Source organism: Eurytemora carolleeae, unplaced genomic scaffold, assembly GCF_000591075.1.
Source record: "Eurytemora carolleeae unplaced genomic scaffold, Eaff_2.0 scaffold1544, whole genome shotgun sequence".
Taxonomy (NCBI): Eukaryota; Metazoa; Arthropoda; class Copepoda; order Calanoida; family Temoridae; genus Eurytemora; species Eurytemora carolleeae.
In genome coordinates this window covers 18,356-38,513 of record NW_019397502.1, presented here as the reverse complement: position 1 = coordinate 38,513, position 20,158 = coordinate 18,356, and the positions used below count along the sequence as shown (strand labels likewise).

At 35.6% G+C, this 20,158-nt stretch overlaps 2 protein-coding genes across 3 annotated transcripts; both read left to right on the top strand.

The window, feature by feature from the left end:
- Nucleotides 1–385: 385 nt before the first annotated feature.
- LOC111714613 (thyroid receptor-interacting protein 6) lies at nt 386–13,460 on the top strand. Of its 2 annotated transcripts, XM_023489760.1 has the most exons (17): nt 386–491; nt 819–855; nt 2,060–2,206; nt 2,353–2,685; nt 3,106–3,216; nt 4,583–4,699; nt 5,726–5,818; nt 6,258–6,365; nt 7,404–7,487; nt 8,185–8,287; nt 9,424–9,506; nt 10,051–10,168; nt 10,700–10,753; nt 11,035–11,126; nt 11,571–11,653; nt 12,291–12,371; nt 12,518–13,460. In XM_023489760.1, exons 2-17 carry the CDS (start codon nt 832–834, stop codon nt 12,570–12,572), a joined length of 1,686 nt encoding a protein of 561 aa, XP_023345528.1. In that variant the 5' UTR covers nt 386–491; nt 819–831; the 3' UTR covers nt 12,573–13,460. The 2 variants fall into 2 exon arrangements, with proteins under 2 accessions (XP_023345528.1, XP_023345527.1); XM_023489759.1 differs by having other exon boundaries at nt 12,291–13,460.
- Nucleotides 13,461–13,716: 256 nt separating this feature from the next.
- LOC111714615 (uncharacterized) lies at nt 13,717–17,985 on the top strand. The gene is made up of 4 exons (XM_023489763.1): nt 13,717–14,126; nt 14,374–14,540; nt 15,063–15,171; nt 17,784–17,985. The coding sequence occupies exons 1-4, from the start codon at nt 13,753–13,755 to the stop codon at nt 17,983–17,985; spliced, it is 852 nt and encodes a 283-aa protein (XP_023345531.1). The 5' UTR covers nt 13,717–13,752.
- Nucleotides 17,986–20,158: the final 2,173 nt, after the last annotated feature.

Sequence of the window (20,158 nt, the reverse complement as noted above, 5' to 3'; positions counted from 1 at the left end):
ATTCATACCGAGAGATTCTTTTAATTCCTCTCTACATATTCTATTCTCTATGGTTACATTGCTTCAAAGTGTAGCTCACACTATAAAAACATACATATATATATTTCAAAAATGTTATATATTCATAAACAACAGATATAAGAAAATAAGAAAATTGTATCTACATTATGTTTCATGCTGTGCATTCTTCAACATAAATATCAATCTCATGGGCATCCCGGGGGGACAAAGGCTAAAAAATTTAAACTTTTTGAAATTCCACGGGAAATGACGTCGAGTTCTTGAGAAAAAAATCCAAGCGTTGGAAAACTGCAGGAGTAACTACAACTATTATAATAAAACATGGGCAACGCCGGGCACTCCTGCTAGTTTAACATAATGTTTGAATAACACTATGTTCTACAAGGTATAGCAGGGCATACAACACTACCCCGCAATTTGACTCAACAAACCATATCTCAGGATTTCTCAAACCAAACATTACCAGCCAGGTAATATATTAGGAAATATTTATCCAGGGGCGCAACAAGAGGGTAATATTTGGAGAAGGGGAATTTTCAGGTCAAAAAAATATGGTAAAAAGTACCTTCTTTTCATGAGGCCCACCACATCAGTATTATAATGTCCAAAAAAAAAATACCCAAGTTTCGTCTCTGTCTCAATGCATGTTTCGGATAAAAATAAAGGGAATGTTATTGAAATTTAAAATATAAGAGTCTTCTCAAATGATATTTTTGCAAGCAGGATTTTCCCAAGTAGCAAGTTTCGAAATTCCCAATGTTACAATTTTCCATTTAGCATAAAATTCATCATTTCAGATATTCTCAGTCAATGCAGCAACAGTATAGTACACAGGTTAGTTCAGTAAACTGGTTAGTTTAGTACACTAATTAGTTCATTAGTTCATTACACTGATTAGTTCAGTACACTGGTTATTTCATTACACTGATAAGTTCAGAACACTGATTAGTTCAGTACATGACACTGGTTAGTTCAGTACACTGGTTAGTTCAGTACACTGATTAGTTCAATACACTGGTTAGTTCAGTACATTGATTAGTTCAGTACATGACACTGGTTAGTTCAGCATACTGGTTAGTTTAGTATACTGGTTAGTTCAGTACACTGGTTAGTTCAGTACACTGGTTAGTTCAGTACAGTACAGACAGTTCACTGGTTAGTTTATTACACTAATTAGTTCTTTACACTGATTATTTCAGTACACTGGTTAGTTCAGTACACTGATAAGTTCAGAATACTGGTTAGTTCAGTACACTGAATAGTTCAGTACATGACACTTATTAGTTCATTAGTTCATTACACTGATTATTTCAGTACACTGGTTATTTCAGTACACTGATTAGTTCAGTACATGACACTGGTTAGTTCAGTACACTGATTAGTTCAGTACACTGGTTAGTTCAGTACATTGATTAGTTCAGTACACTGGTTAGTTCAGCACACTGGTTAGTTCAGTACATTGATTAATTCAGTACACTGGTTAGTTCAGTACGCTGATTAGTTCAGTACAGTGGTTAGTTCAGTACATGACACTGGTTAGTTCAGTACACTGATAAGTTCAGTACACTGGTTAGTTCAGTACACTGATTAGTTCAGCACACTGGTTAGTTCAGTACACTGATTAGTTCAGTACACTGGTTAGTTCAATACGCTGATTAGTTCAGTACAGTGGTTAGTTCAGTACACTGGTTAGTTCAGTACGCTGGTTAAGTTCAGTACACAGGTTACATTACAGTACACAGGTTAATGTTGGTTAAGTAATATTATTTAAATTTAAAAATTCGAAATTTAAACTTTTCTCTAAATATAAAGTCTTTTTCATTAATTCAAAAATAAAATTAAATAGATTCCTGTTTTTTAAGTACGCATAGTACAATGGAATAAACAGGTACCTAACATCCTTCAATTTATCATTTATATTTTAGTTAGGGGTCATCAAAAAGTAACATTTATAATAATTTGCGTTTTTTAAAATTGCGAGTAAAAATGTGTAGAAAAAATATTACAAAAGTTGGATATAAATATTTTGTTCCTTTAGTTGATGAATAACAGGGGGATGACCGGCCAAAAATCTGGTTCCCAGCAGCAGCTGAATCAGATTCAATCCATCAATCAATCCTTCCATCTTCCACCAAGCAGCCAACATAATATACAATCAATCAATCAACACTTCGTCAATCAGCAGGTGAGATCATTGGTATGTCTTATATCCGTAAATATAAAAGTATATAAATATACATCGAAGGAAAAAATATTTATATTTGTTTTGTTTTTTAGTTTATTTTCATTTAGATTATTCAGATTTTTATCATTTTTTATTCTTTTGTTCAGGCTTCTCAACAAACTACAAAGCATCTACAGCAACAGCAGTCACAGCAGATGTTCCAACAACAGCAAGCAATTCAACAACATCAACAGCAAGCTGCTCTCAAACAACAGCAGCAGCAGCAACAAGCAGCTCTTCAACACCAGCAATCTGTTCTTCAGCAGCAGCAGAAGCATTCTTCTTTTCAGCAGCAACAACAAGCTCTTCAGCAACAACAACAAGCTCTTCAGCAACTTCTTCAACGACAACGAAGTGAGGAGGATTCTCGGAAGAAAAGGGAGGAGACGGAGTTGCAGGAAAACATGGCGGCATTGCGTCTCAATAAACAAGGAATAGAGGTATGCCAATCTAAATAGGGTAACTGTGCTTAGGGTCCAAATCTTTTGGATTTGCAATATTTAGGTCTCTTCATCTGGATCCGCAAATATCTGCGAAACTTCCAAAACATCGGAGGGGAAAATTGATCTCAAAACATCATTTTCATTGTCAACTAATGATATATTATTAAAACCTTCCTTATCATTTAATGGTGAATTAAGTTTCTACATAATTAACAGCAAAACAGAAGAAGAAAGTTTGTTAAATTGTTTTGGTAAAATAAATTAGCAAAACTAAAGAAATATTCATGAAGGTCTGCACTGCATCTAAGTTGATTGGGTTGACTTTTATAATACTTTAGTGTTCAGACAATGCTGGGTTCCCAAGATAGTTATATCATTAAACTAGTTTTTACAAAGCATTCTATGAGTTTATTGTAGACGGGTGGAGACCAGGATAGAACCTATATGAACGTCCAACCAGTGGCCATAGTAGGGAAGGGTGGACGCATCTTAAAACCCGGAGATGTCAAGGAGAATTATCTTAAACAGGTTTTTTCTATTTTCTCTTTAAAGGGAGTGTAAGTGTAATTTTAAGTGACCCTCCGTGCAAGGATTCACAACAGTACCCTTATAAACTTCGTCTGATCATGAAAGAATTATCAATGTTTATTAATTTTAAAACTGGTTATTGTCAATTGTGGCCTTTCTACAAATGTGACTTCCACATCTACAGTAGCAATTTAAAAGAATAATCGGAATTACAAATTAAACACTTTTAAAGGTGGTGTATTTTTCGACCTACGCAAATCCGCTATACTTACTTCTGACCTACGACAACGTTACACTACACATCCGAACTACTAGCACGTAGTTTTACAGTTGCTAAATGGACTTGTGGCCGCAGCGCCCGGCCCCCTAGCCTGTCCTAGCCGCGGCGCTCGGCCCACTGGCCATGTCCTAGCCGCAGAAATTTTCTTAACCTAACCTAATACTCAAATGATACAAAAATAAACAGCTGGCGGAGCTCTGATATTGCAGTAGGTCTTAAAGTTAGTTGGTAAGAAGTTGCGTATATAGACGATGTAATGTAACATCACCCTTGTAAACCTAGAAAATGATAATATTTTCCTCATAATTGATCATTACTATTGTAAATCAGGCATTGCCATCTTTAAATGAAGGGTAAGGGTCACTTTGGGCTTACAGCCCCTTTAAGCTACAACTTGTATTGCAGTTTTGGAACTTTAAAAAATATTTTATCATTCTTTATAATTCAAAATTATCGAAATTTGATTTAAAAACTTCGAAATTAGCTATTATTATTGGTCAGTACTCAGTAGTTACTGGTCACTGGTCATTATTCACAAGGGACGTTCTTTTTTCCCTAGTCTTTTCGTGAAATCTAGCCGGGCACGCTTTAGGATCCGTTTTTTTGTCCTGTCTGACCTTACCTTCCATACTATTTATTTGGTAGAAGGGGGGTGGGGGGGTGTATGCAATATACAAGGTGTTTTAACAAACATGGAAAGCAAAAATCGTCTTTGATTGTATCAAATAAGATTCTACTTTAACTTTGGGCTTTTAAAAACGTGGTCTCGCTTCTTTCCATTTTTTTTAAATTGCGTAGTTAACAGTACACGATTATTTATCTGTTTTTAAATTAGGTTCAATTAAATTAATGGTCCACATTTTTGAAATCTCAAGGGAAGTTTAATGTGTTAAATGTTAAAGCTTGAAGACTACTAAACTCGTGCTTTTAAATAATGCCGCGTGGAACAAAGACGTTATAGAAGTCGTTACTTAAATCCCATGTTTATTGGTACTCCCTGTATGTTCCCGTTGATCGGGGTTCCTCTAGATGGGGAACCTGTTTTATCTTGTTTTTATGTTTGTTATGACTGAGCCTACTGTCCAGGAAACTGGAGGCGGAAAGAAGGCCCCTGTAGTACCAAAGAGTCAGGAGGTCAAGTACAAGAAGGAACCGTTGTACAGTACTATTCTACAGTTCCCCGGACCAGATTCAAACCCTAAGGTCATTTTTTTCAATAATTCTGAAATTCAAACAATATGATGCAGAGAGTGTCAGAAAAGGTGCGATAAACGTGGTCATTTTTAAAAAAAAATTATGAAATTCTCATGCATGGTATTTCAGCAATATTTTAGAAAATTGCTTTTATTTTTTTAAAACTCGCATGGTACCACAAAATATCCGCGAAACTTTTTTTCCGTCAAAAGTAAAAATAAAGAAAAACTAAAATGTGATAATAGATAATAACTATCAAATCCTAAAATTTCATTAAAATTTCTGACCAATTGAGAGCTAGATGTATCCATAAAAGATCACCAAAATTTTAATAAAAAAGATCAGATGTATTAAGTTGTTCAGTTGATCAAATAAGTAACACAGTCAGCACTCAACAGTTGCACATTATTTAAAATGTACTCCATTCTGTTGGTGAAATTTCACCGCACTAATTCTTAGATCTATTTATTAATAGCCTTGGTTAGATATGTACCCTAGAACTATATTGCGAATTTTCCTGACACAATTTTGCGAATTTTCTTATTTCCATGAGTCCGATTATTATAAAATTTCAGGATTAGATGGAAATTATACATTATACGCTGACACATTTTTTCTCTCTTCTAATTTTGATGTTGAGAAGATGAATTTTTTTGTTGTACCACCGTACGAGTTCCAAAAAAGAAAAAAAAATACAGAAGAATTTTTGTGAAAATTGAATTTTGAAGAAGATGGCGATAATTACACTTTTACTCACCCTGTAAATCTTTAAAAGTAATTGATCTAAATTTTGCAAACATTTTTTTTTTGTAAACCTGTCTCATTAAATGGTTTCCTAGATTCTTAAATTAAGAAGCCGAAAACTTAAAAAGGAAAAATAAAAACGGCCTCAGTACGGCATTTTGCAATCAATTATGCTTAAAAGACCTTTGGCATCAATATCTGAGTCAGCTGATTGTTGACAATTTAGGCGGGTTTTTAACGCGTTTTTTGGCGCATTTTTGTTATGACTGACTGAACCTGTTTTCTGTTTAGCTGCTTGGCCCCAATGTATTTGAAGATTGTGTTTACGCAAACTATGCTCCTGCTTCACTCTACTCAAACTATTCAAATTATAGTGAACTAGAGGTTAGTTTTTTTTGTTTGATTTATTTATATATTTAAACATAATTTCAAAATAATCTCAAGTGACCATAAATTTTGTTCGAACCTATTTTTCTTTTGTTGGATTAAAATGAGGAAGATATTAATTCTCTTGTTATGTTGACATCGGGATCCCTTAAGGAATTGAAATAGTATTCTTCTACCATCAAGTTTTACAAAATTATTTTACCTAGAATTTTCTTAATTTTTATTTTATTGAAAAGCATATTTAACGCGCTAAAATCAACTTACAAAATTTCAAATGTTAATAATTTTCTCAATTTATGGTGCAATTAAACGTTTTTAAAAATTGAGTTTGTTTAAAATTAGTAGATTTTCAATATTTTTCTATTCTGAAATTAATATATTTTTAAATATTTAAAAATTGTTCAAAATGAAAATATATATTTTGTTTATGTTTCAGGTACTGCGAAGTACTGACTCCCAGTGTTCCAATGAAGATGAGCCAACAGAAGGACTCCCTAACCTAGGAGATAGTCCTGTATCCTCTAGCTACAGTGAGCTCAGACAGGTTAGATAGTCTTATAACCTCCAGCTACAGTGAGCTCAGACAGGTTAGATAGTCTTATAACCTCCAGCTACAGTGAGCTCAGACAGGTTAGATAGTCCTGTATCCTCCAGCTACAGTGAGCTCAGACAGGTTAGATAGTCCTCTATCCTCCAACTACAGTTAGCTAAGAAAGGTTGGATAGTCCTGTATCCTCCAACTACAGTTAGATCAGACATGTTAGATAGTCCTGTATCCTCCAGCTTCAGTCAGATCAGACAGGTTAGATAGTCCTATATCCTCCAACTACAGTTAGCTTAGAAAGGTTGGATAGTCCTGTATCCTCCAACTACAGCCAGATCAGACAGGTTAGATAGTCCTGTATCCTCCAGCTACAGTCAGATCAGACAGGTTAAATAGTCCTGTATCCTCCAACTACAGTCAGATCAGACAGGTTAGATAGTTCTTTATCCTCCAACTACTGTCAGCTTAGACAGGTTAGATAGTCCTGTATTCTCCAGCTACAGTTAGCTTAGACATGTTAGATAGTCCTGTATCCTCCAGCTACAGTCAGCTTAGACAGGTTAGATACTAGATTTTTCTGTATCCTCAAGCTACAGTGAGCTCAGACAGGTCATAGATACACACAAACAAACTGTTCTTAATCATAAATATGTCTTTTCTAAAATTAGTTTTTAGATCTGTAGCTTTTGTCACAAAAAAGTTTTGGGCTATTTTATATATTTTTTTAATAGACAAACTGGACATTTTCCACCCTGTGCATTGCTCAAAAAAAAATTCTTCCCCGGCCCCCCCCCTTTCCCTGCCGCTTTTTAAAAAGTTTTTGGGGTAAAAGTATCAAAAAGAGTGATAAAAAAACATGCCTGTTAATTTTCAATTATTCATTCTTCCCCGCAGATTATCAAAAATTATGTATCCCGGCCCTGCTTTGAAATTTCGACTGAAACGTTTATTGGACTAAATCGACAATTAAATTGGACTAAAGAAGTCGACACCTGTGAATCAAAATAAAGACGACATTTCTTAACAATCTTATTCCAGGCGAATATACTGGGTGTTCATCCAACTGTTCCAATGACCCAGGCTGCTGACGGAAGTATTTACGAGCCTATTCTACCTCCCAAGGTATGTTAGCTTTAAGTTAATTTACTTTAATAGTATGTTAATTTTTAAATCACCCTCTATGATAGCAATGCTTATACACTTGAAACCTTAATCTTATCAAAAATTTGTTCAATAATGTCGATTTTCTTACTCGAAAAGTTTTAATTTCTTTGAATTTCTAAATTGTTTTCATAAGCAAGAAATGTGCGAGTCATTTTTGCAGAGGAACTACAAATGAAAATAAACAGTTTAAGAAATAAGAACATGCATATCTAATTCATACTTGATCTGACAGAGGGTACCATTGTAAATCGGGCATTGCCATCTTTGTATGGAGGGTAACTAAGAGGAGTGTTTAATTCTGTAAATGTGACCTTTGCATAAAAAGACATAAATGATTTGAAACCGTACCCTTTAAATATTTATTTAAAACAGATTGTGGAAGATATCTTCGTTTAAGTTTTAGAAGTGCTTTATTCTGACAGTTTCCTGCTAATTGTTTCTATAGCAGAAGATGTACGTGAGCCTTTAAAAAGAAGCCACATTTGCAACCATTTACTTTTCATTGGGAGGTTGTTTGCATTTTCTTGCTTTCTTTGATCAGATAATTAGGGTATCATTGTGAATCAGACATGTTAATCTATACGATGAAGAGTAATTTGACGGATTCAAACCCTTAAATCCTGATTTTACTCGATTTATCATGTTGTTTGTTTAGGGAATTGCAGGTCCAAACTCATTGCACTTCAAGACTCTATCCAATGGGTCAACCGACAGTGACTATTTTGGATCCTGTATTGCCTGTGGGGGCAAAATAATAGGTAGGGAAAACATTCATATGAACCTTGAATTGCCTGCGGTGGCTAACTAATTTGTAGGCAAATACTTTTATTTTTGGATCTTGAATTGCCTGCGGTGGCAAAATAATTGGTAGGCAAATACGTTAATTTTGAATATTGTATTGCTTGTTGTGGCAAAATAATAGGTAGGCAAATACATTTATTTTTGGATCTTGTATTGCCTGAGGTGGCAAAAAAAATTGGAAGGCAGAAACGTTCGTTTTTGGACCTTGAATTGCCTTAGGTGGTTAAATGATAGGTAGGCAAATACATTCGTTTTTGGATCTTGTATTGCCTGGGGGGGCAAAATAATTGGTAGGCAAACTGGATCTTGTATTGCCTGCGGTGGCAAATTAATTGTTTGGCATATAAGTAAATTTTTGATCTTGTATTGCCTGCGGTGGCAAAATAATAGGTAGGCAAACATTTTCATTTTTGAATCATGCATTGTCTGAGGTGGCAAAATAATAGGTAGACAAATATCATTTTTGGATCTTGTATTATCTATGGTGGCAAAATAAGAGGTAGGCAAATACATAATTTTTTGGATCTTGAATTGCCTGCGTTAGGCAAATACAATCATTTTTGGATCTTGTATTGCCTGCGGTGGCAAAATGAATGGTAGGCAAATACATTCATATTTGGGTCTTGAACTACCTGCGGTGGCAAAATTGAATGAATTGCTTGCAAGGGGTTGGTTAGTAGGGAGGCACTCAAAATTGTTACGTTTTTCAACGAATTAAGGGTTTCATAAAATTACTTGAACAATCCCATTATGCATTAAAGGGAGTTGCTGGCTAGTTGAGCTCAGAATGCAGTAATCATTTTAATCATTTGCGACCTTTTAGACGTTTGTATGGTGTATAATCATTCAGAGAGAGTGAAAGTTCAGTTATTCAAATCCCCCTTAATTATCCAACCGGCCAGGCAGGCGTGCAGGGTCACAGCCTCGCAAGTAGGCGTGCTGCGCCCGGCATGTCTACGGTGAATGATTATACACCGTACAAACGTCTGATTGGTCTCAGATGATATCTAAAAATGCCTTACAATAGTGCATTTTCAGCTCAACTACCATGTCTAGCCAGACACTCCCTTTAATATAAGTTAAATATGTACAGGAGAAGGAGCTGGTTGCAGTGCAATGGGACGGCTGTACCATGTACAGTGCTTTACATGTTCCGAGTGTGGTCGATTACTGCAGGTTGAAAATTGTGTAAATACGTATTTTTTAATATCTTATGAAATTAGACTTATAGCTTCCCGAATTGTTCAGTCTATATAAAATTACCCCGCCCAAGGCTATAATGCAAGGAAAGTTAATTGCAGTTGCGTATACTCTGCGTACATATTGAAACCAGTTCTCTCTGGGCGGAATTTGTAAACAAGAATAGATGCATGTGAAAGATGGATCCCATGTCAAGCTGTGATATCCGTCTTGTGTTTACATTACCGCCCAGAGACAGTACACTGCACTACAAAGATGCGTACACCTATGAAATAACTTTCCTTGCATTATAACCTTGCCCCAACCCATTTCCTATGCATGAAACAAATTTGCTAGCTACAATTGTTCATTTCTTAATATACTTTTTACCAAAAATTCATTAATTCTCCTTAAGTTCATCTATTTTCAACTTAAAATCCTACCTAGCATCTGGGGGGAAAGCCATTTTTCGAATAAGTGGATGAAAAAAAATTATTTAAAAAAATGTATATTCCTGAAATGCAGTAAACATATGTTCTAGGGCCTACCCTTCTATGCTGTTGAAGGTGCTCCTCTATGCGAGGCTGATTATACGAATACTCTGGAACAATGCTGTAAATGCTTTCAACCTATCCTAGAGAGAATACTTCGCGCTACAGGAACAAATTCATTCTAAGCAATGTATACAGTTAGACCTATCACTGCAAATAAGGATGTGCACGCTCTAACAAAAAAAATCGACCAGTATTTTGCCAATTACTCCATTTAAGCTCCATTTTAAAATGTTTATCTCTAGGCCAAACAAAAAGTATTTGTGAGTTGGCGTAGTTAAACCAAAGGCCAACTCACAACCCTTCAACCAATTTAGATCAAATTTGACTGGGGAACTCTGTTAAAACCACGGGATTGTGCTTAGAACGGTGTCAACATTTTCCTTGATTGGTTTGACTTTAATAAAGCAAGTTTATTTTCCAGTCAAAGCTGGATTCAACTACCCATATGCGACTCCATTTTTAATATTATTTAAAACTATTCGTGCCACACAGACTCACAGTTAAACATTATTACATTATATTTGGCTATGTATTGAATCCGATAAGAATGTGGTATAATACATTATGTAAAAACACATCAAGCGTGGTAATTTTCTGGAAATTATTTTGTAAATAAAGAGTGAATTTGAATTTTAGGAAAACCGTATCATCCAAACTGTTTTACGTGTGTAGCATGCCATAAAAGCTTAGGTAATTGACCAATTAATTTATTAAAAGGACTGTCATTAAACTTCTAAGTGACAATCCAAAAGTATAATTCCGAAATCTGCAAATCACTTTGTTGACAACAATTGAAAAGATAACAATACAGATATTGCATGTACTCTCAGACAACGCTTAAATGGGTACTGTTTTCAATCTGATATGCCACTCTATAAATGAGGGGTCGCTTGTAATTACATCTGCAGTCCCCTTTTAAGCTTTTACAAACTATTCTAACCTTTTTTATCCAACCATTATGTTTTGTACAGATGGAATACCGTTTACCGTTGATGCGACCAATCAGATTCATTGTATTGATGACTTCCACAGGAAGTTTGCTCCTAGATGCAGTGTTTGCCAGGTATTATTATTATTCGAATAATTATTCTTAAAGAGAGTGACCGGCTATGTAAGGTAGTTGAACTGAGTATACAGTGTTGTGGAAAAAAAACTAATTCTGAAAACGTATCCTCCTCCAAAGTAGGAGTTTTCAATGTCGAATCTTTAAAAAGTTTAATATGTCTCAAATGAATCCGAAAGAAGTTTTCACCAACACTGCATACTCAGTTCAACTACCTTACATAGCCAGTCACTCCCTTTAATGATGAGAATATGATGATCTTTCATATTTCTCCTGTTCATCGCTTCTCTATTTTTCCCTCTTTTCAGTCCATTTTGTTTGCCAATTGATTGTCTATTTGGGTCTTCTTTCTTAAATTTATAGAAAACTAAAAAATAAGATATTAAAGATTATAATATTTTTTGACCCGAAACCCATCCATATCAAACTCTTTTCCTATTTTAGGAACCGATAATGCCAACGCCAGGTCAGGAGGAGACTGTCCGTGTGGTAGCTCTAGACCGGAGCTTCCATCTGCAATGCTACAGGTACCAATGGTCAAGTAGATATATATATAAACATTTCCTTGGTCTTTTAAGTGTGTATTAAAAATTCTTTTTTTCTGAAAAATCAGGGCAGGGGTTCTTTAATAAATGGAAATCCGAACAAGGTCCGGCATTTTGAAATAAAAAAGCAAACCATATTTTAGAAAAACCAGGGCCTGGTTTATTTTATGATTTTTGGTTCTAGAATTATATGAAAAACATGGGAATTGAGTGAAAAAATCAATATCGTCTTTGTTTGAAATTGGCATTGTAATTCCTGATTTCAAAAGTCATGGTTTGATTATGTTTCATAGAGTTATTTATATGAAAACGGTAAAGGCTGTTTGATGTGTCTGTAATGTCTCTGTAAGATGAACAGTGAAGACGGACAAGTTTACTAAGTTCGTGTACAGCAATTTTCTTGCTTACTCTAGTCTATACATCTATATGCAACCAAAATATAAACAAACAAATTCTAGACTCCAGCAGACGAAAATCCTTCAGAACACAGCTTTTTCAATAGGGTTCACTATGCTAAATCAAAGATTATTTAAAAAGAACATATCGAAATCGTCAACTCAATTCCCATTTTTATTGTTACACACTGTATTTACTAATAATATTTTTCTTGTTTTTCTAGATGTGTGGACTGCAACCTAGTGTTATCAAGCGAAAGCGAGGGAAGGGGTTGTTATCCCCTGGACAATACAGTGCTTTGTAGGCAGTGTAATACAAGAAGAATACAAGCCCTTACTTCTAGTATTCCACAGCAATAAGAATACAGTGTTTTGTAGGCAGTGTAATACAATAAGAATACAAGCCCTTACTTCTAGTATTCCACAGCAATAAGAATACAGTGCTTTGTAGGCAGTGTAATACAAGAAGAATACAAGCCCTTACTTCTAGTATTCCACATCAATAAGAATACAGTGCTTTGTAGGCAGTGTAATACACGAAAAATACAAGCCCTTACTTCTAGTATTACACAGCAATAAGAACACAGTGCTTTGTAGGCAGTGTAGTACAAGAAGAATACAAGCCCTTACTTCTAGTATTCCACAGCAATAAGAATACAGTCCTTTATATACATTGTAATACAAAAATACAGGCAATAGCTTCTAGTAGTCCACAACAATAGGAATACAGTGCTAAAAGCACTAGGCAGTGTAATCAAAATGGGCAGTGTAATACAAGAAGAGCCCTTATTTCTAGTATTTCATAGCAAAAAAAAAATACAGTGCTTTATATACATTTTAATACGAGAATACAGGCACTAGCTTCTGGTATTCCACAACAATGGGAATACAATGCTTTTTAGGCAGTGTAATACAAGAAGAATACAAGCCCTTATTTCTAGTATTCCACAGCAATAAGAATACAGTGCTTTATTTACATTGTAATAAAAGAATACAGGCACTAGCTTTTAGTATTCCAGAGCAATGGGATTACATTGCTTTGTATTCTGTGTAATACAAGTAAATGTTAAAAGCTTCTAGTATTCCAAAAAAGTAAGAACACAGTGCTCTGTATTCTGTGTAATACAAGCAAAAATAACTTGTTATTAGTTTTCCAAAAAAAAATAGGAATCGAGATTTTTTTTACTTCAAGATGACCTGCAGGTCAGGTCATGGTACTTTGTCAGTTGATTGTGATAAATTACAAATTACAAATTACAAAAAAACTTGTTCGAACTTCAACATTCCTCTACTCGGTGGAGATGGCGCAATGCTGTTATTTTATTCCATTTTAATTATGTTTTGCTGAAGTTTTGTCTTCCTGGAAAAATCTCATAATATAATCTCTATTTACACATCTTGCAGCATTTATCAGATCTGATGCTATATTTATCGCATTAAAACTATTTTACGTTGTGTTTTTATTTATTGTTTTGTTTTTTGACAAAAATTCCAATTGCATTTCGTTCAATTAATTGTTTGTTTAGCTTTGTTTCTATATTAATTTGTGCTTACAATTAGTTAATTAAACTATGTACAAATAACCTACAATTTTTACCCTACCTTTGGCGTTGCAGCATTTTATATTAGACACATTTTTTTCTTTAAATATTATATTTTTCTATTGTTTAGAAAATTGAATTTAAAATGGCTGACGGGGGATGGAGTTCTAGACGTGGACCAGTGAAGGACGAATCAAGTGAGAAAACAAAGCATAGAGAAGTTAAAGGAAAAGATATTGCAACACAAAACCATGATAAACCATTGGTTAGAAGAGAAAGAATGAAAGCTAGTGAGGCTCGTAATCCGGAGAAAATAAACGGACAGAATTTGATGAAAACTAAAGAAAACAGCAACAAGGATAATCCTTGGTCCCAGTCTAGTGATAGAAAAGAAGGAATATCGTTTGCCGAGATGTTGAAGAGGAATTATCCATCAATTGAGAAACCGGTTTTAACTCCTGACAGTTCTAGGTCTAAACTAGCTACGGGATCCAGGCCCAAGAGATTGAACAATGATAGGTACGGGGGGGGAGGGGCATTCAAAATATTTGATTTAAACCAATGGAACCAAATAATAACAATATGCAATATACATGTTACAAGTTGTTTTATCAAATCATTTTTATCGAGAAGCGCCCAGTTCGCAAAATCAAAACTTGTGGTTTATCGAAAATCCAAACAGTTTTTTTTATCAATTGAATCCTTAATCAAAAGTATTTTGAATTTTAAGAAAATGTCCGAATAGTGAAATAAAATTTTTGTTTAGATCAGTAAATAAACCACGCAGTCACACCAACAGAATATCGGCAGATTCCTTTGCACGAATCGGACAGACTACGAATGATGAGATGTATGTGATGGGGTCGGCGGAGAATGATGGGTCGGAGAGAGACCGCAGGGGCGGCGATAAAACTCAGAAGCCTGCAGAGTTAGGGACCAGGGTTTCTTGCATTGTTTTTGCTCTTTATTTTGTTAATCCCCCAAAAAAATAAAATTCATTGTTTTTCGTTCCATTTTCTGAAGAAGACTGAAAGTTTAGCCTAAGAGTGTGAGGAATCCCCCCCCCACACTCCCCTTTTAGAAAAATACGTTCAGCCATAGTTGCCAAATTTTTTGAACACCTGATATCGGAACCTTGTTGTTCAAATCTTGATATCTAATGTGGGCACTTTAAAATCTGATGATCAATGCTTGATCCCATTATTGAAGTTATCCCTGCAGGGTTTGGCCATCACGGAATATTGAAGAAGAATTAAATTTACCTGTATATCGCATAACATGGCGATCTTAGCTAGATTCAGAGATTCACAACACCAAAGTTCTGATTACTGCTACAATTTTATCCTTTGTTAATCGTTCATTTTTTTTACCAAAGACTAATAATTTTATAAGATTTATTTCACTTTTTTCCGGATCAAATATTTGAATAAATATGAATGTAAAACCTGGTTGCAGAGGTTGAGTTTGTAGCTGGTGCTCTGGAGCCAGATGATGTTCTTATAGAGTTTGTAGAATCTAAACCTGTAGACAGAACTCTTAATAAAATATCATTCCTCACATACAGGTCTTCAATACACGCCAATTAAAGGGGCTGAAAACTTTATTAAGTTACTAGCTTGGGAACCCAGCGTGGACCAGGGAGTCATAGTTAGTCCCACCGTTTACACACCCCTTGTCGTAAATTAAGATTTTAGGCATTTTTCTCGATAAATGTCGACCCACTTAACTGAGAATCTCAAAACCAAGCTAATGGTATTTACGAGATCCCCAATAATAATTAGAGGCAAATCGGACAAACAAAGACACCCAGACAGACAAACATAGATTATACTTTATATATATAGAATTTTGATAGTGTGTCATGAATTACAGTGATATTCACAAAGAAGTGAAATTAAATAAGAACAGGGGCGGACACAAGATTTTAGTGAGGGGGGGGAGCAAGATTTTTCAGGAACAAAAAAAATTGATAATTAGGAACAAAATTAAAGGATTAGGACAGGGATTTAGGAACAATAAAAAGATTGTTCAGGAATTAGGAACAAAATTAAAGTGCTGGATCTCCAGGCATCGTGACGCTGAAAAATAACACTGTCGAACTAGTTTTTCGTTTACTGTAAGAGCCTGTGAATAAAACAGGGAGGCAGGCTTACTTTTCAGTCGAAAATAAAGCTAGTAAAAAAAATTTGACTCAAAACACGGAGTTTTTATGTTTATGAAAATCTGTACAACTTGGTGGGTTGTTTCACTTTTAGGACTTAAGAAAACGTATTCAAAAATGTCCGGGGTCACCAATTTGGCGATCAGCTAAATAAACTCCGAAAGGTTCAAGATTAACTAACTATATATTTATATCTAAATTACATGGGTAAAAAGTCTGGTGAAATATGTGGCTCAGGAAACTCCCCTTAGCTTCTCAGCTGCCGCAGAGAATTATCCAAGAAGGACGACTTTCATAACCGCCACAACATTATACAAAGCAGATAGAAAAATTTTGCTATGTTTCTATTGCTTTATTAACTGTAAGAGAAAGTGACTTTTTTATATCTTTTCGTTTTTTTCAATTATAAATTGTATTTTAGAAGAAAACGTTGTAAAGCAGCCTGTTCTAGCGGATATACATGATATGATTCGGGTAACAAGTTTATTTTACAAATGATTAATGTACTTTATATTTTGATTTTGATTTTGATTTTATAAATACACTTCCAAGGGAAACCGATTTCAAGAGTAACTGACAGCTATAGGAAACTGACCTATAGGAAACTGACCTATAGGAAGCTGACTTACTGGAACCCAAATTAAGGGAAACTGACCGAAGAGTAACTGACCTATAGAAAACTGACCTATAGGAAACTGACCTATAGGAAACTGACCTATAGGAAACTGACTTATAGGAAACTGACCTATAGGAAACTGACCTATAGGAAACTGAATTATAGGAAACTGACCTATAGGAAACTGACCTTTAGGAAACTGACTTATAGGAAACTGACTTAAAGGAAACTGACTTATAAGAAACTGACTTATAGGAAACTGACTTATAGGAAACTGATCTTTATGAACCCTAATTAAGGGAAACTGACCCAAGAGTAACTGACCTATAGGAAACTGACCTATAGGAAACTGACCTATAGGAAGCTGACTTATGGGAGCCCGAATTAAGGGAAATTGACCCAAGAGTAACTGACCTATAGAAAACTGACCTACGGGAAACTGAATTAAGGGAAACTGGCCCAAGAATAACTGACCTTTGGAAAACCGACCTATAGGAAACTAAAGTATGGAAAACGAACCCACCGAAAGTAAACCGGACTTAAATATAAGCTTATCCGACTAAGTGAAACCGGATCTCTCATCAAAACCGACCTTAGGAAACTGCAAAGTTAAACCGACCTTAAAACTAGATCTTTATAAAGTGAACCTTTTTTTAGGAGAAAACTAAAGCAAAGATTGAATTAACAACGGTTGAGCGAGAAATTTTGCGGCAAAAACGGCGGGAACGGAGGAGAAGGGAGAAGGAGGGGAAGAAAAGGGAAAGAGAAGAGAAGCAAAGAGTTGAACTTGTTTCCAACCGAGGAGTTAAAATAGGTTTCATCTCTACCGCAGTTCTAAACCAGGTTTCAGGTAGGAATCGTTTGACAACTATGCAGCCCCATTTTTGGTGAAAAATCCTCCTTCAGAGATTTTTAAAAGAGTTCACAACATGTAAAGAATTTTGGTATTTAAAAAAAAAAATTTAAGTTAATCCTGAAATTGCGTTATAAAATTACCATTTTTTTTGGTTTTTTAATTTTACTTAATATTTAATCGTTTCTTTGTAGCTAGAATCCTAAAAAACCTGCCATTCGGATGGTCTGCAAAATAAAGGGCAAACTCAGACTTAATTATAATGTGTATAGTGTGTGTTGTATTGATTTTCACGGAATTCTAGTTGATAGTTTATTATTATAATAACGTTGNTATATATATAATATATATAATATATATGTAAGTTATAGCTGGCCAACGACTTTTTTATTTCCGGAATTGTTTTTCAAAACTCGATTTTTTTAATTCACAGGCAACGCCTGGCACTTCAGTTAGTGTATTCAAATAGCTCTTTAGACGAAGGAAGAGAAAAATTCAAAAAATCAAAAATTTTGATTTCTACAACTATATAAATTTTTATTATAGTGGAGCAGCTAAGAAGAATGCTGCAACTTATGTGATGAGTGAACGTCCCTCTTCCTGGAGTAAAATAGTCGGTAAGCGACAAGGAGACGAAATAAATATCGTTTTTGGCCCAAATTGGAATCCTATCCTTAATCCTTCTCTTACTTTTCAAAAACTTTTGATTTATTTTCAACAAGGACCTGTAGTTTTGAAACATCTATAAATGTTGATTATATTTAAATTGTTTTTTTTTTTAAAGAGACTGCTTTATAAGTGAATCGACCCTCCAGTAAATGGGGGATTTGTCCGATTTACTGCGATACCCTTTAAACCTTAATCTGATCAATAATATGGAAAATATCGTCATTTTTACTCTCACAATTTCTGTTTTCAGAAACCCAAAAGTAACTTTAGAGAAACTGCAATTAAAAATATTCAATTTGCGGAACGAAGAACAGAAATAATTAAATCATTTTTTCTCAGATAAAGGTTTAAGTGGTACCGTAGTGTATCGGACTTCACTTGAAATTATGGCTAGTGTCCCTTTAAAACAGTCGGATCCGGATCCAAGAGGCAAAATGTCAACCAAAAATTGAAGAAAAAAGAACATGTTTACTCTCAAAATAAAAATCATAGTAAAAAGAGAGATTTTTTAAAATTTCCAGATTTCTGAATGTTACATCAAGCTTTAACATAAAAATAAGAGAAAAAAAGACAATAATTTGAAAATTCTGCTTTGTTAACACGATTCAGAAAAATTTTAAAGAAATAACCTGGATCCGGATCTAGTGCGGATCCAGGATCCGAATCCGGATTCGCATCAAAATTAAATAGATCCTAAGCACTGCTTTAAAATTTAAAGCTGACATTTTGGCGATCAGCTAAATAAACTCCGAGAGGTTCAAGATTAACTAACTATATATTTATATCTAAATTACATGATTAAAAAGTCTGGTGAAATATGTGGCTCAGGAAACTCCCCTTAGCTTCTCAGCTGCCGCGGAGAATTCTCCAAGAAGGACAACTTTCATAACTGCCACAGTAGTCCCCCCAGAAGGAACGGCGGAGAGGTGGCGGAGCTGATTCTTCTATCCCTTGAATACCTGTAAGGATTCCGACGTGCAGGTGCAGGTGGAGGATGAACTCGAGGAGTAAGTTGAAACCTGACTTTCTTGGGTATTCTTGGGGCGGAGGATGGCGAAGGATGGCGGAGGATCCGAAGAATTTGCTACTGGATGACGGTTGGGTCTTCCTCGAGGCGGAGGAAGAGCAGGAGTGACCGGAGCATCACTGAACACAGGTTTCAGCCGATCAACAGAAACCACATCTTGTTTGGAACCAATCTGGAGGCGGAAGAATTTGCTCCGCCTTTCTAAAACCAGGTAAGGCCCGCGATAACAAGGAGCCAGAGTAGGTATGACTGCATCCTCGCGAACAAACACGAACTTAGCTTTCAAGAGTGCTGCAGGTAGCTGAGACGGAGGAACTGTATGAACATCATGAGGCGGAGGAACGGCGAAACCATCAATGGCTCTTTCAACCTTCCTCAGGAATGACTCAGGTGGAAGTTCCGGAACATCCAGAAGTTCACCAGGCAAAGTTAAAGGAGAACCATAGACAGCCTCTGAGACTTAGAGGCCAGTATCATCCTTCGGAGTAGCTCTCAAACCCAAGAGAACCAAAGGAAGGTGAGAAAACCAGTCCGAACCTGCTAACCTGGCCCGAAGAGAGGATTTTAAACTTCTATGGAATCTCTCAACCATACCGTTACTTTGAGGATGGAAGGAGGTTGTAGTAAAGGGTGAAATCCCTAAAACAGAACAGACTCCATTCCAGATTGAAGATGTGAACTGGGAACCTCTGTCTGATGTGAGAACCGCAGGAACTCCGAACCTTGATATCCAGGTTGAGATAAAAGCACGTACACAGGACTCAGCGGAGATAGAGGATAACGGAACAACCTCAGGCCATCTTGTAGTCTTGTCTATCATGGTTAGAACATAAGAATGGCCTTGACTGGAGGGTAGAGGACCCACAATATCAACATGAACGTGAGAAAACCTTTGGGTTGGAACTGGAATAGATGGAACAGTAGAGTGCAAGTGAGTTGAAATTTTGGATTTTTGGCAAGGAATACAGGACTTTGTCCACAAACCGACATCCCGAGACATTCCTGGCCAGACAAATCTTGATGTGATCAATTTCCTGGATGCTCTGACACCTGGGTGAGACACACCATGTAGCTGATCAAACAGTTTACGACGTAGTTGAAGAGGAACCAGAGGGCGAAGAGAACCGGTTGAAACATCACACAGAACTTCTCCTGAACTCAGAGGATGAACAATTACTGATAGAGAAGGGTTTGATTTCATTTCTTGTATGGACGAACAGGTAAT